Consider the following 17,460-nt stretch of genomic DNA (forward strand, 5'->3'; position numbering starts at 1 on the left):
TTTCTTGTAGAAATAGATAAAGCAATCATGAAATTCATATGGAAAATAAAAGACCCAGAATAGCAAAAGCAATTCTAAGCAGGAAGTGTGAATCAGGCGGTATAGCGATACCAGATTTCAAACTATATTACAGAGCAATAGTAACAAAAACAGCATGGTACTGGTACCAAAACAGGCTGGTGGACCAATGGTATAGAATAGAGGACACAGAGACTAATCCACAAAGTTACAACTATCTTATATTTGATAAAGGGGCTAAAAGCATGCAACGGAGGAAGGATAGCATCTTCAACAAATGGTGTTGGGAAAACTGGAAATCCATATGCAACAAAATTAAACTGAATCCCCTCCTCTCGCCATGCACAAAAATTAACTCAAAATGGATCAAGGAGCTTGATATCAAATCAGAGACTCTGTGTCTGATAGAAGAAAAAGTTGGCTCCGATCTACATATTGTGGGGTCGGGCTCCAAATTCCTTAATAGGACACCCATAGCACAAGAGTTAATACAAGAATCAACAAATGGGACTTACTTAAACTAAATTTTTTTTTTCTCAGCAAGAGAAACAATAAGAGAGGTAAATAGGGAGCCTACATCATGGGAACAAATTTTTACCCCTCACACTTCAGATAGAGCCCTAATATCCAGAGTATACAAAGAACTCAAAAAAATTAGACAATAAGATAACAAATAACCCAATCAACAAATAGGCCAAGGACCTGAACAGACACTTCTCAGAGGAGGACATACAATCAATCAACAAGTACATGAAAAAATGCTCACCATCTCTAGCAGTCAGAGAAATGCAAATCAAAACCACCCTAAGATACCATTTCATTCCAGTGAGATTGGCAGCCATTCTGAAGTCAAACAACAACAAGTGCTGGCGAGGCTATGGGGAAAACGGTACTCTTGTACATTGCTGGTGGGACTGCAAATTGGTGCGGCCAATTTGGAAAGCAGGATGGAGATTCCTGGGAAGGCTGGGAATGGATCCACCATTTGACCCAGCTATTGCCCTTCTCGGACTATTCCCTGAAGACCTTAAAAGAGTGTACTACAGGGATACTGCCACATCGATGTTCACAGCAGCACAATTCACAATAGCTAGACTGTGGAACCAACCCACATGCCCTTCAATAGATGAATGGATAAAAAAAATGTGGCATTTATACACCATGGAGTATTACGCAGCACTAAAAAATGACAAAATCATGGAATTTGCAGGGAAATGGATGGCACTAGAGTAGATTATGCTAAGTGAAGCTAGCCAATCCCTAAACAACAAATGCCAAATGTCTTCTTTGATATAATGAGAGCAACTAAGAACAGAGCAGGGAGGAAGAGCAGGAGGAAAAGATTAACATTAAACAGAGACATGAGGTGGGAGGGAAAGGGAGAGAAAAGGGAAATTGCATGAAAATGGAGGGAGACCCTCATTGTTATACAAAATTACATATAAGAGGTTGTGAGGGGAATGGGAAAATAAACAAGGAGTGAAATGAATTACAGTAGATGGGGTAGAGAAGATGGGAGGGGAGGGGAGGGGGGATAGTAGAGGATAGGAAAGGTAGCAGAATACACCAATTACTAATAGGGCATTATGTAAAAATGTGGATGTGTAACCGATGTGATTCTGCAATCTGTATTTGGGGTAAAAATGGGAGTTCATAACCCACTTGAATCTAATATATGAAATATGATATGTCAAGAGCTTTGTAATGTTTTGAATAACCAATAAAAAATAAAATGTAATAATTATATACATACGGTGGAATTCTATTCAACAATAAAAAAGAGCAAACTATTTGATAGGGACAACAACTTGGATGGATCTCAAGGACATTATGGCCAATTTCAAAAGGTCTCATATGATTCTACTTTTATATAACACTACAAAATGACAAAACTATGGAGATGGAAAACAAATCAATCATTGTCAGGTGTTTGGAACGGTGAGAGAAGAATAGTAGATATGATGTGTAGGACTATCACAAGGTATAACTTTGAGCTGATGGAGTATTTCTACAATTTAATTCCAGTGATGATTGCATACAGATATATATGTGATCAAATGACAGGGAACTACAAATAAGCATGTTGGACCACTGTCAAATTCCTTGTTCTGATATTTACTATAATTATGAATGATATAAACCATTGCAGGACCTTCCTTAGTAAATTTTTCACTTCTTGTGCATCTATCATTCCTTTAAAATGAAAGAAAATTAAAAAGGAATGAAGTACTAACACACATAACATTATTGGTGGTTATCAAAAGCAGCACATCAACACAAAGAATATATACTGTATAATTCTAAGAAGTTTAAGAACAGTCCAGAAGTATATGAAGCATGTGAACAGAGAAAGCTCATTCATGGTGACAGAATTGGAGTAGTGGTTACGGGGTGTGGGGGGGTGTTAGGGGGCAGGTTTCTACTAGCAAGAGGCATAAATGAACTGGGTTTATCAAAACCCATCAAACTGCTCATTGAAGATCTGTATATTTTATTGTGTGTGAATTACAGCTCAGAAAAGCTAAAGAGAATTAGAAATAACATCCCCAAATGACATATTGTTCTTACCAGTGTTTTGGTAAAATGGCCCTATTACACATGTGACTATCTCCTCCCCTGCAGCAGGAGTTCTTCAAAAGCCTCCACATCTTGTACACTGTGGGCTACTCCATTTCCTTGGGTTCCTTGGCTGTGGCCATCCTCATCATCGGTTACTTCAGGTGAGTTATTCTCAGCCACTTTCTCCATGAAGTGACATGCTCTGATTCCTATCCACAGAAAACATGGGTCTCATAATCTGTGCCACCAAATATTTTACCAGAAGATTTTTAAATTAAACCTGATGTTAATTATATTATTTGATTCATTTTTGAGACAAATATAGGAAAAAATGTTCAACATCTCTAGCAATTAGAGAAGTGCAAATCAAAACTAAGATTTCATCTCATTCTAGTCAGAATGGCAATTATTAAGAATACAAGCAACATTAAAAGTTGGCAAGAATGTAGGGGAAAAAAGTACACAGATACATTGCTGGTGGGACTGCAAATTGGTGCAACCATTATGGAAAACAGTGTGGAGATTCCTCAGAAAACTTGGAATGGAACCATCATTTGACCCAGCTATCCCACTCCTCAGTTTATACTCAAAGGACTTAAAATCAGCATACTATAGTGATACAGCCATATCAGCGTTTATAGCAGCTCAATTTACAATAGATAAACTATGGAACAAACTTAGGTGCCATTAGCAGATGAATGGCTAAGGAAAATGTGTCATATATACACAATGGAATACTACTCAGCCTCAAAGAAGATTGAAATTATGGCATTTGCCTATAAATGGATGGAGCTGGAGAATATCATGCTAAGCGAAATAAGCCAATCTCAAAAAAAAAAAAATCAAAGACCAAGTGTTTTCTCTGATATGTGGATACTAATTCACAATAAGGGGGTGTGAGCTAGGGAAGAATAGAGGAACTTTGGATTAGACAGAGGGGAGTAAAGGGAGGGGAGGCGGTTTGAGTGTAGGAAAGATAGTAGAATGAATAGGATATTATTACCATATGTGCATATACGACTACTGGACCAGTGTAATTCTGCATCATGTACAACTAGAAGAGTGAGAAGTTATACTCAATTTAGTATGATGTGTTGATGTGTCAAAATGCTGTCGACTGTCATGTATAACTAATTAGAAGAAGAAGAAGAAGAGGAAGAAGAACAAAAAAAAAAGCAAAAACAAAATAATAGCAAACTAAATCTAATAGCACGTTAAAAAGATGACTTACCATGACAAAATGGAGGCAAGATTGTTTCAACATATGCAAATCAAGGAACAGATTCAACAGAAGGAAGGAGAAAAAAATGTGATTTTTTTTTAAATGGAAGGATCATATGATCAGACCTGTGGGATTATAAAGGGCTTCCTGAAAATGGTCTTGAGAATTTGGCCTGGCAGTTCTTGTTAAATTTTAAAGATCAAGAGTCATAGGTTGACCTGGAAATGGAAACTTTGTCTTTTGTCTCTTCATCCAGGGTTTGTTCCCCTACTCCAAGCTTGGCTCTGGTTGTTCAGAACAATGGACAAACTTTTGTGAGGAAAACAGATGACTAGAAATTCAGAAAGAATTTCTCAGAACTCAGCAATAGTTCTTTGATTTACATAATAACTCATTACAGTATTTGATTGTAGATTCTCTATAATTGGTAAACAATTATTTTCAATAGAATTGATATATTCTAAAATAAAAGGTTATGTAAAATTTGTTTTGGTTCTATAAAATACTCCTTTATTAGTAGATAGTGTTGAATCTCTTGAAAGTCAAAACCTATTTATACATTGTAATAGCAATATGTACAAAAAAATAATTGCCGTACACACCTGATAATGCTCTCTGGCCAAATACTGATGTCCTGTGAAGACACTCCTGATGAGGAGCCAGGACATGAATAAATCCATGTCCACAATGTGTTAATAATATAATATTAATAATGTAATCACTTCCTAAGCATATAAATTTAGCTCATTTTCATTTGAACTTTATCTCTTATATTATGAAATATAACCCAGAGCTATTCAATATTGTTTCTGTCTTTGAGTTCACCATGCTTTTTTTGGGGGGGGGGGGAAAGGTTGGGATCCTTTGGGTATTTTATTTCCCTAGTTCTCATTTTTTTTTTCAATTCTAAATACTGGCTGTTTCTCTGCACAGACGATTGCATTGCACTAGGAACTATATCCACCTGCACTTATTTGTGTCTTTCATGCTGAGAGCTATAAGCATTTTTGTCAAGGACAGAGTGGCCCAGGCTCACCTGGGAGTAGAAGAGCTGCAGTCCCTGATAATGCAGGATGACCTACACAATTCCATTGGAGCACCTTCTGTGGACAAATCACAATATGTAAGTGCGTCAAATTTCACAGCCCACTAGATGTCAACTTGTTAAGTCTTATTTTATATGATCTCTAAAGTAATTAAATTAGACTTCTAATATCTATTTCCTCAATTCTGTCCTCTCAAGTCTAATCACTTATTTTGAATTATCAAAAGTGGTTTTCTCCAAGACATTCTGGAATGGAAACTGCAAAAGCATGCGATTCAAATGGCATATGATGTATGGTGCATAGCAACGGCCATGGGTACTGCTTTTAAAAGTAAAGACTTGTCAGCAAAACCAGAACCTTGGGATGTAAAAGCCCACGACATTTAGTTCCTTTATTATATACTTGGAGTCTCATTCCCATATAAAATTCCATGGTACTTGAGTCTCCTCTTAAATTAGTAAGTAGTCACCCAATAATCCAGCAAATTTGATCACTGAAGCAGTGTATCTGGAAATAATTTATAGTAGATGGATAATCCAGCAAATTTGATCACTGAAGCAGTGTATCTGGAAATAATTTATAGTAGATGGATCATCTTGATGGTACAGATTAAAGCCCAATCTGCATCTCTGCCTTTACTTGGTAAATTTATAGTCCCTGATAATCTGGTTCTTGACTGGCCTTGTGACTTGCTTTACCAACTAGCAGGAAGTGGCAGTGTTAGTGAGGCAGATGGAGGTAGACTTCTGTGAGCCGAGTCTGGATGAGATGGGCAGAGATCATCCCAGATCAGCAGACCTACTCACCAAACCACAGACTTTAGACATATTAAATGGTTATTGTTTTAGGTCATCCACTCTTGGGGCAGTTTGTTTTGTTGAAATAGTGGCATCAGAAAGACCAGAATAAAATTCCTAGTAGAAAAATGGATCATATTTTTTTCTATATACTTTTTTATACTTCTCATTTTTTATGATGATCATATATTATTTTTCTTAAGAGAAAAAAATAATGAAAAAGTGATTTTTTTCTAACTTTTAATAAAATTTTAATTTTAATAATAGAATCTAGCCTCATAGTCTTAAAAATGCTGTGTTGAAATAACTTTGTTCTGGTTTGTTTCAATGTTCTTGATTTTTCTATGCACAGAAAAATAGTAGACTTTGAGAAAGCAACTGAAGAAGTATTTTTTAGTAGTCTCATATACAATTGAGAGTTCTAATATGATGCCATTCTGGCTTATTTATAACAGATCGGGTGCAAGATTGCTGTTGTGATGTTTATTTACTTCTTGGCAACAAACTACTATTGGATCCTTGTGGAAGGTCTCTACCTGCATAATTTAATCTTTGTGTCTTTCTTTTCGGACACCAAATACCTGTGGGGCTTCATCTTGATTGGCTGGGGTAAGCATTTCTATCTCCTTTCCTTTAAACAGGTTATGGATTTATTAGCCCTTTTCCTGAAATATTCCCTCCTCATCTTGTCATTATCCCCTCTGCTTTTTCTTTCATGGTCCTATTCTAAAATGAAAATTATTAAGATAAATTCTATAATCCTCCCAGCATTAACCAACTTTTCAAGCTTAATTTATATTTAGTGTTCTTAGGCCAAGAATCTCATGAAAGTTCTTTGGAGGACATTTAAGAGAATGCATTGTTAGCCACGTGCACTTAGAACTGCTTGGCTCATGCCCTGTGTCGGTGTTCTGCGTTATCAATAATTTCTCCCTAAATTTTTTTATTTGTGAATTTCTAAGTGATAATAATATGTTTTTGATTTGTATTTCTAAGTCATATAATAAGATTGCCAGAAATGACCATAGGACCATCAGGACTGCATTTAACATAAACAAATTACAAACTAATTATGAGGACTTACCATGTCTTTAGGAGATTATTCAAATTACTTTTGGCAGAGTAAATTTAAAGAAAAATGATATTCAGCTACCATCCCCCAAATGACAGTACTGGAGCAATTCGCGGGTTAGGCACTAATTCAGCATGACACAGAGAAAAAGATGTTGTTTGTTAAAATTTGAGGGAAATGAAAGTTCATATGTGGTGAAAATAGAGAAGGGTCTGGAGGTTAACAAATGCAGATCTGAATTGCTATTTTAATGTTCATATTATGAGGTGCTCAGCATAAGGACAAAAAGTCACTAAGTGGCTCAAGATTAATTTGAAGGTGTTTCTTTCCCCTCCCTTCAAAATAGGAACATTCCTTTGCCTTAATATTATTTGAAAATGTGACATATATGAAATTTACTGCTAAGCTTTAAAAAGACAAAGATCAATTCACAGCAACACTTCATTTATTACGAAATAATAAAATAAGAAGTTTTTATTTCTGAAGCTAGCCAGCTCATCTGATTAAGGCTCTTTTAGATAGAAGTTACTAAAAAAGAAAAAAAAAAGAGTCTCCTTTTTTAGAACACTTAGGAAATAATTTCTTGACAGTTTTTGATAGTTTGTCTTTGAATCAAAATTATCTGTGTACCCACATAATTACTAGACGTTGATAAAGGTTTTGGTAGAAAATTCAGTAATGAATGTGGAAGTTTATCTGAGTTATATTTTGTTTCTTGACTGTCTACATCAGTGGTCACATGTGTAATGAATCTTTTTTTCCTCTATTACTGACCTGACAGCTAACTGGTGCAGACCTTTTACCAACTCTATTTGTGTAATATCCCTTAGCCTCTCCCTTCTTAATTAAAGTGAGGATTTTGTCATAATGAAACTTAGGAAACTAGTTTTCCAATCTTTCTATTAAAAAAAAAGAATAAAAAATCACCATGGTGCTGGTGAATTTCTACGTAAGTATGGTCTTCTAACCCTTCTTTACAACTTTTATCAATTTGTCCACAAAAATTTTGGCATAGAAATGACAACTAAAATAGATAAGCATTGTTATCTGAAATCTTCATTTTGTGGACTAGCTTAAGAATGCACACAAAAGCAAGTAAGATTTTCATGACAGCTCACTGTGAGAGCATTTTCCATGTTCTATTATGATCATTTAATTAGTCATAGTCTCAAAAGACTATGATACCCACTCTTCATAGAATTATAGTTCCATGGCTAGTTTATCTATATTCAATTTCTCTCTTTGCAACTTCATCCTTTTAAAAATTAACAGTCTAGGTCATTTACAATCAAAAGAATAGTAATAGTACTATTTCTCTCCAAATCATAGCTACCATTTAATGAAGGACATATCCAAATCTTTTTGATTAGTAGATTATTTTTCTCCTACCTTAATATGAGTGCCTGATTTAAAAATATTTTCTTTGCTGGGTTCGGTGACGCACACCTTAATCCCAGCAGGTTGGGTGGCTGAGGCAGGAGGATCATGAGTTCAAAGCCAGTCTCAGCAAAAGCTAGGTGCTAAGCAAGTCGGTAAGACCCTGTCTCTAAATAAAGTACAAAATTGGGCTGGGGATGTGGCTCAGTGGTTGAGTGCCCATGAGTTCAATCCCTGCTATCCCCTCCCACTCCAATTTTTTTTAACTTTACATCTGACTCATTTTTCCACATTTGTTTTCCACATGATCAAAACTATAGCTGCTTTGCAGGATTCTTTGTTGGAATAATTCAGAGTAAACCAAATTTCACACTTTTTCTCCCAAAGATATTTTCTTTTTATTGGTTTCACTAAAAAAGAGAACTTGCTTTGCTTTTTTTATTGCTCATTTGGACCCAATTATTATAGCTTCACATTCTCTTCATACTTAAATAATTAGAAACCTATTATTCACATTGTAGTGAGATGTGGTTACATTATTTATATTGATTTTGATGATTCTTAGTAATAAACTGGAAGAAAAGGAAAATTACAATCTGAAGAAGAGGACCCATAGTTGACCTTTACTAAAATGAAGACAGAGATTTAAAGTGACTTTTTTACACTTTTTTTTATCACAAAGAAAATGTACAGAAGAATAAAGGCAAATATTGATTTTTTTTCTCCAACCAAACATATACTTACTTTTCTCTCTCCCTTTCTCAGTTCTCTCACAAATAAGACACTTTACTCTTGGTTCCATATCTTCTTTTATCTACATATTTTTTCTTTATTTTAATTTGGTATCTTAAAGTTTTAGGACTTATTTTTCATCTTTACTGAATACGGTGATTAACTTTTATATCAGCAGCTATCCTTAATTTTCAACTGTCAGATGAGACACCAGTATGTGAATATTATCATATAAAAGTATCTCTCCTGGTAATTCCATTCTGACTTTCTTTTTACAACTTCATTATTTTAAAAATAATTTAGTCTAGGGCTTACTTAATAAAAAGAACAGTAATTTCCTTCAACACTCTCTATGTTCCTAAATCATAGTCATGTCCCTGTTGCCAAGCTTTCATGTCAAATGTTTTCACATTCTATGTTCTCTGAAAATAGCCAAGAAGGCACTTCCAGTTTTATTATCTTTGTGTAAATGTTCTTAACCTAGCAAACACTTTTTCATCATCATTTGTTAGTAAATATAATTTAAATACAGTCCCTTAGTCTATCTTGTGTTACTATAACAAAATACCAGAAGCTGGATAATTTGTTTAAAAAAGAAACTTAGTTAGCTCATTAGTTCCTGAGGTCCAAGAGCATGGGCTTCTGGTGAGGGCCTTGTGGTGGATAGGATCAGATGGCAGTTAGTACATGTAAGAGAGTTTATATGGTAAAGATGGAGCAAGAGACTGAGCCAGTAATGTCAGACTCATTTGATAGCAGCCCATTCTTTCAGTAACTCATTTATTCCTGTGGATCCAACCAATTCCCATGAGATGGATGTTAATCTCTTTTAAGGTAGTTCCCCCAGTGACAAAATCACCATTTATTAGTCTCCACCTCCTAAAGATTCTATCATCTCTTAACACTGCCATGTTGTGAATCATAAACTTTCAGGACCTTTGGAGCCAATTCATATCCCATATAAGAAACATGCAGTTTGACATTTTAGGTTATATTGTTTATTCATTTGACTATTCTGATAGTATGTATTATATTCAAAAATTTAATTAATAAGTTCTGTTATTTCAAAAGTTATTTTTACTTACTATGAAAATTAATCAATTTTAAGTAAATGCATATATTGATATTTAAATTTAACATTAAAATAAATGTTTATTTAAATTAACATTAAATTTAAATAAAGTTAAATTTAAAATAACACTTAAATTTCAAATTTATTTTCCTATATTTATGTGTTCTAAAATATGTAATAATGTGATATTGAAATTGGTGATCAAAAATCCTCAAAGAATACCAAAGCAGTTTTCTGTTCTTTATTCATCTGTGGTTATCTCTATACTAGTCTTATAAATATGGGTGTGCCGAGAGTGTGAGAAAAGAAACTTCATTAAGACATAGGGTCTGATATATTTGTTATAATTATCATCTAAAACACAATGGCCACCCAAACATCATTAACCAATATTGTGTAGGGCATCATTCAGGAAATTGCTGGACCAGGAGAATGTTGATGCATATCTGAGAATGAGAAGATGCAAACATTTGGACCAAAGATAGACACTTTAAAGGCAGCAAACAGTAGAACACCAAAGGAATCTGTCAGGGTTTCTAACCATCCCATTAGAAACATCCATGCCTTTTCCATTGCATGGAATCATTGTTGTTTTTCTAAAATAAGCATTAATTGAGAACCAAGTTTGTTTTTATTAATTTTTTTCTCTCATCAATATACATCATTGAGGAAAACATGGATCATCTATTTGATCAATGTTTCTTCTTCAGAGACTAGAATAGTCTTTAACATATAAACCGGTACTTAGTAAGTGCTTCATGGATGAATAGTTGGATGGATGGATACACAGATGGTTGGATAGGAAGAAAGAATATGCAAGCTAAACCAAAGAAATAATAAAAATATCTTAAACCACAGCATTTGAGCAGATTAAAAAAGAATTATATGCAAACAATAAGTAAAATTTAAGTGTAGAATCATAAAATTCAATAGTCATATAGACAGGCTGAGGTTAAATTTAATTGGTTAGTTGGTCACTAAGGAGACCAAAGAAATTCTCTATAATGGGTATGAGCTTATTTTCAATTTGTGAAATGTTTCTTTGTCTGAGGCTACTTCTGTTTTCACTCAGTTGCTTATAAAGAAATCTTGAAAAATTACAAATATGTTCTTACAAGATAAAGAATTTAGTAGTATGCTTGATTTAAAAAGTTCATAGCTAGATTAAAAATTTTTTCTTGCCTTGTATGGTACTTCCTAGCATCTGCAGTCTTTTAATTATGTTCTTTTTATTTCCTTTACTTAAACCTCTTTCAAAGGCCATAAAATTAATACTCCCACATTAAAATTCTTATTTCCCTACTGACATGTTTGTAAAAGTTTTGGTTTAAGTTTTTTTTTTTTTTTTTTTTTTTGTGATGTTGGAATTTAATTAGCTACAGCATGAACTGAAGGGTCATTCTCTACCGGGGAGCAAAGGACTCATGCAAAGTCATTATAATGGATTTGATATTGCAAGCTCATAGATGGTTATCATTTATAAAGAACAAATGTCACATGCTCAGAGCATCAAAATATCATAAGGGTCACCTTTGTTGAGCCATTAACGCATGCAAATGCTTTGTCTTGAGACAATTTGGGAGTCAAAGAAAGGAAAAGGCCACAGTGGTTATGATTTCCTGATTTTATAACTTGCCGTGTTCATGCACTGCACTTTAAGAATAAAAAGAATGTTCTAATACTTAAAAAAAGAATTAGAGCTTTATAGTTATACATAGCAGTTGGGTTCATCCTGACAAACATACACACGGAAATTGATTTCAGGTTATGAGTATCCTCTTCTCTCTCCCCATTTTACTTCCTGTCTCCCCTCCTCTCTTCCCTCTCCTCTCTCCACTATTAGACTTCCTTTCTCTTGTCTATTAATTTGCATTGGATTGATTCTTTGTGTTATCCTATCATTCCCTCCCCCTTTCCTTTATTTTACTCTAGCTTCTGCATGTAAGAGAAAACATTTGACCTTTGAGGTTCTGAGTTTGGCTTATTTCACTTAGCATCATATTCTCCAATTCCACTGCTTTTGTTGTTGTTGTTGTTTTTACTCCATCTGCTATTATTTTTATTTATTTATTTTTATGTGGTGCTGAGGAACAAACCCAGTGCCTCACACATGCTAGGTGAGCTGTCTACCACTGAGCAATGACCCCAGCCCCTCCACTGCTTTTAAAACAGCAATTTATCTCAGCTTCTCATGAGTATCTTTGGTTGCATCTCTTCTTAAAAGCAGGTGGCTCTCAATGTGCCTGAAATCAAAGTGTTCAACCCTGCCTCCTTCTGACCCCAAGAACTTCAGTCTCCTCCAAATGTGTCTTGGCCCTAAGTCCCTCAAATGAAAACATGACCAACCATCATCTTCAGACTCCCAGGGATAAATAACGTCATTGTTCTCACTCATTTCTCAAATTGACAAGATGAAAATTAGGTGGACTTTTCTTATTCACATGTCAACATTTTTTTTGTATCTTTTTTTTTTCTTTTTCAACTGCTAATGGTATATTCCTGTGTGTGATGAATGTGAAAAAATATATCCTTAATCTTAAGAGAAATGTGGTCTCTGAATCCTTTTCTGGTTACAGGGTTTCCAGTGGCATTTGTTGTGGCCTGGGCTGTGGTGCGAGCAACTGTGGCTGATGCCAGGTGAGTGAAAAAAAAAAAAAAGTTCCACAAGAATGGGAAGTTAGACTCCTTGTATGTATAATATGTCAAAATACACTCTACTGTCATACTGTCATGTATAACTAAAAAGAACAACAACCAAAAAAAAAAAAAAAGAAGAGAAGGAGAAGGAGGAGGAGGAGGAGGAGGAGGAGGAGGAGGAGGAGGAGGACCACCACCTCAGGTTTGGAGGAGGAGGAGGAGGACCACCTCAGGTTTCCTCCAGACTCAGGTGTTCTGCTTAGAATCCACACTGGCTGCTCTTCTTCATGCCATTGTCCTTTAGGGATGTCCTGTAGGAAGTTGCCTTGACCCAATGGTAGTCCCCAATCCAGTACTCACAAACTGTCCATCCCACAGGTCACAGATCAGATTAGATGCTAAAACTCCATGGTTTATGAAGTCAGTTAAAACATACTGTGAGAAGCAAAGGGAAAGGAGGTTAAGGGGGACACACTTAGCATACGGGGTGAGCAGGTGGAGGGATCCCACTACCTGAGTTGTGGGAGAGGCAAGGTTCATGCTTCCTCGGCCTTCCTCACAGATGAGGTTGTTATGAGGACCAGAAATAAGGCGATGAGAGTGTGGCAAGGGCACCCAGAGAGAAAGTGCTCTGGACCAGTGACACATACTTACGGTGTCAGAGACACCGGCCAAGGACACTGGCCATAGCTATCCCTTCCCAATTGACCTCTGAGCAGCTCTGGGATTTATTTTTATTTTGGGGGCAAAGGACATATGAGAATGTTTTTCACCCATCAGTGGCTAAATTAAGACCTCAAGAATATCGAGTACTTCCTGTCTACCAGGAATGGTTGGTGTCTCTTGTCTGTTTAATATCATGAACGTTGAGTGCCCTGTTGTCTCATACGTCCTTAGTACCTGACGGCGACACATAAATGCTCTGTGTACTAATCACTTATCTATATTTAATGAAAATTATAGGTTTCATCCATCTCATTTGTTCTCTTCTAATAGTAGATTATACTATTTGGATTTGTCTACCATGGGCAAATTGGATTAATATTTTCTATGTTATTATTATTATTGCTATGTTTACACAGGGATGTGAGAGATCTCAAAGACAACTCGCAGCATCTGTTATTTGATTCTTAGGGGAGGGAGGTTGAGTCAGTAAGTAGGTACTATTGAGGCTACAGTAATCATATTCTGAGATATGTAACTGTGTAATTGTGTTTTAGAGATGGTAGGATCCAAGGTATTTTCTGGTCCAACACTAATTTTAGACATAAATAAAATGAGACCCAGAGACATCATGACACCTTCTCAGAGCACACCACCAGTTTTTAAGCAGAATTTTTGACTTATTCATTCATTTAACACGTATTCTAGGCCTTTACCACAAGAAAGCATGTATACTCACAATTCATTTTATATTGAATTAGATATTTAGCTTTCTTTTTTCTCATTTTCTTCCTTAAAGAAGCATCTGCAAATTAATTTTGAAACATTAAAATCACAAGTCTTTACTGAAAAAGAAGCAATATAAATTTATTTTTTTTGAGGTCACAATTCATTAAGCACATAAAATGTTACAAAATATAACTGATGCTAAATATTTCTTTAAAACAAGTGAATTAATGTGAATGTTAAATATAAGTTAGATCATGTGGCTCTGCTGTGCAGAATATTTCACTTTTCTTCTTCCTTACTCAGAATAAATCTTGAATTCTACAGTACTCTCATTTGAGATAAATGAGTGAAGGGATCATTTTATATTTTATTTTGCACATAAACTATATTACTACTTATTTCATGATTTCAAAAAGAAAAGAAAGCTTTTTAGTTTTCTTTGGGTGAAATTTGACTTACATAAAGAGCACGTCACAAAGCTCAGCTGAAGAGAACAGACTTCACAGCTCTCCGAAGAATGGATGGGTTCACTTCGTGACTTGTGCATTTGAGACTCAACTTCTTCTGGCTTAGCTTTTCAAAGCTAGAACTTTGGTTTTGTCCACATTGTGGCCGTTCAGAGATAAGCAGATTGAACCCAGTTCTAAAAGATATTAGAAATGCTATTGAATATATGTAGAAGTTCCTTCCCATTCTAAAATGCCATTGAGAGTGGGACTTAGCTGAGGGAGGCTGAGATAATTCAATAGCTTAGGCAGGATAATAAACTTAGAGTGAATAATTTGACACTCCTTCTTTCTTTCTTTCTTCTTATGAAAGCGGCAACACCATACAGATGCCTTATTCCCTTCTCCTTGCCTCCTTCAAAGGAGACAATAACACTAATGAGTGGGGAACCTGGAGCTTCTTTGCCATATTTTTGTTTTACCATTCAGAAAGAGAGGTTACTGGTGACGAGTTCTGCTCCCTCACATGTTGAAGTATAGCATTAGAGCAGCATGCCAAGGCAAGCGTGTAAAGTAGGATTTATTTAAAAAGGGGTAACATAGACTTCTCCCAGGAGGGAGAAGGGGGTCATAGCTGTTATCCTGATATTCCAAGAAGTGAGGGTGTTCTGCCTTTTTTATATGTCCTAGGCTTCCTTTGTTACCTGCTGTCTTCCCCTTATCTCTCTCCATCCTGCATAGATTCCCAGGAGATGCTCAGGGGTAGGATGGCCAAAAGGTGAGAAACAGATGGACAGGGGGAACAGCCCAGGACACATTAACTAACAACTTTTACAACTCTCTCTGGGAAGGGACAATTCCTGAGACCTGTTACCTTAGCAATGGATTGAAGCAGAGGCAGATTATCTTAGGGTGGAGGAAGGGCTCTGAAGGCATTAATATGTCAATCCCTCAGGGATGGCCTCCAATTTCCTGGACCCAAATTGGCCTCCTTGATCCATTTAAACTGATTTCCCTATTTATACTGACTGCCTCTTTTAATTCTGGCTTCATGGTGGGGCTTCTGATGAGAAGATACTCTAACATCTGCCTAGGCTCTGGGGTTGGGCCTCTCTTTATAAAACTTTTATTTCTTTTAAATGTTTTTATTAGTGCATTATAGTTATTCATAATAGTGGGATTCATTTTGACATTTATAAATGCATATAATATAGTTTTCTCTAATTCTGTCCCTAGTACTTCTCTTGTTCTTCCCTTCTTTCCTCTCCCTTGATCCCTACCTCTATTCTAATGCTATCTTTTCTATTTTCAAGATTCCATCTTTCGTTTCTTTCTCTCTAGCTTTACATGAGAGAAAACATTTGACCCTTGACTGTCTGAGTCTGGTTTATTTCACTTAGTGTCCTTGATGTTCTCCAGTTACATCCATTTACCAGCAGATAACATTATTTCATTCTTATTCATGACTGAGTAAAATTTCATTGTGTTTCTATACTACATTTTCTTTATCCATTGTCTGTTGATGGACACCTAGACTGGTTCCTTAACTTGCCTATTGTGAATTGTGCTGTTATAAACATTGGTATGCATGTATCATTATAGTATGCTGATTTTAGTTCTTTTGGATAGATTTCAAGGAGTAGGATAGCTGGACTGTAAGATGGTCCCACTTCTAGTCTTTTGAGGAATCTCCATACTACTTTCCAAAGTGGTTGTATTAATTTGTAGTCCCACCAACAATGTTAAGTGTACTTTCCACACATCCTTGTCAGGAATCATTTGTATTCTTGGGGTGATTGTCATTACAACTGGGGTAAGATGAAATCTGAGTGTAGTTTTGATTTGCATCTTCCTGATCACTTAGGATGTTGAACATTTTTTTAACATATATTTGTTGGCAATTTGTATTTCTTCTTTTGAGAAATGCCAATTTAGACCTTTTGTCATTTATTGAGTGAGTGAGTTGTAAGGCTGTTCCTCCTTCCCTCCCTCCCTCCCTTTCTTCGTTCCTTTTTCTTCTTTCCTTTCTTTTCTTTTCTCTTTTCTTTTCTTATCCCCTCCTCTCCTCTCCTCTCCTCTCCTCTCTTCTCTTCTTTTCTCTTCTCTTTTCTTTTCAACCAGGGATTTAACCCAGGGGCACTTAACCTCTGAGCCACATCCCCAGCCCCACATTTTTTGGTATTTTTTATTTAGAGACAGGATCTCACTGAGTTGCTTAGCGCTTTGCTAAGTTGCTAAGGCTGGCTTTGAATTTACAATCCTCCTCCCTCAGCCTCTGGAGCTGCTGGGATTACAGGTATGTGCCATTGCATCCGACCTGTGTGTGTGTGTGTGTGTGTGTGTGTGTGTTTTGATGTTAAGTTTTTTGAATTCTTCATACATTCCGGATATTAATCCTCTAGTGGCAAAGAATTTCTTCCATTCTGTAGGTTCTCTCTTCATGCTCTTGTTTTCTTTGCTGTACCAAAGCTTTTCAATTTGATGCCATCCCACTTGTTGATTCTTGGATTTATTTCTTGAGCTTTTGAAGTCTTATTAATTAAGGAAGTCAGTATGTGGGCCAATATATTAGAGTGTTGCACCTGTGTTTTCTTCTAGCGGTTTCACTGTGTCTGGTCTACTTCCTAGGTATTTGATACACTGTAAGTTGGTTTTCATTCAAGGTAAGAGATAGGGAGCTAGTTTCATTCTTCTACAATGGATATCCAGTTTGGGGTGCTGGACTCCTCTTGCCTTCTCTACTCTTACTGATTGTCAGTTGTGGAGAGAATGCAGTATTCAATTAAGTCAATTCACTGGGTTCCTCTGGCAGAATCAGTGCATCTATTTCCAACCCTGATGTAGAAAATTCTTTTTTTTTCCTAGTCATACATTTGTGCTTCGTACCCCATCCTTCAGAATGGCATTTTCCAGCTAAAGTGTATTTTAAAAACTCTGAACAGAGATTTGTGTAAATGAACATAGTGTGAGGTAGGGCATTGAAAAACTAATTAAAAACAAGGATTTGTAGCAGTTTCTTTAGAAGGTATAAAATCTCAGTTACCTATGTTATATCAAAGGGTAAATTTGAAACATTGACACTGAAAACCA

General features: G+C 35.8%; 1 protein-coding gene across 1 annotated transcript in view; it reads left to right on the plus strand.

Annotated features, from left to right (window-relative positions):
- Nucleotides 1-17,460, plus strand: part of PTH2R (parathyroid hormone 2 receptor) — a 101,553-nt gene that overhangs the window by 46,551 nt on the left and 37,542 nt on the right. Inside the window, exons 5-8 of the mRNA XM_081260631.1 lie at nt 2,641-2,738; nt 4,733-4,922; nt 6,098-6,251; nt 12,472-12,532. Of these exons, the coding sequence (XP_081116757.1) occupies nt 2,641-2,738; nt 4,733-4,922; nt 6,098-6,251; nt 12,472-12,532 (503 nt within the window). The remainder of the gene's footprint in view (nt 1-2,640; nt 2,739-4,732; nt 4,923-6,097; nt 6,252-12,471; nt 12,533-17,460) is intronic.

Source organism: Spermophilus citellus (genome assembly GCF_964194105.1).
Source record: "Spermophilus citellus genome assembly, chromosome: 11".
Classification (NCBI taxonomy): Eukaryota; Metazoa; Chordata; class Mammalia; order Rodentia; family Sciuridae; genus Spermophilus; species Spermophilus citellus.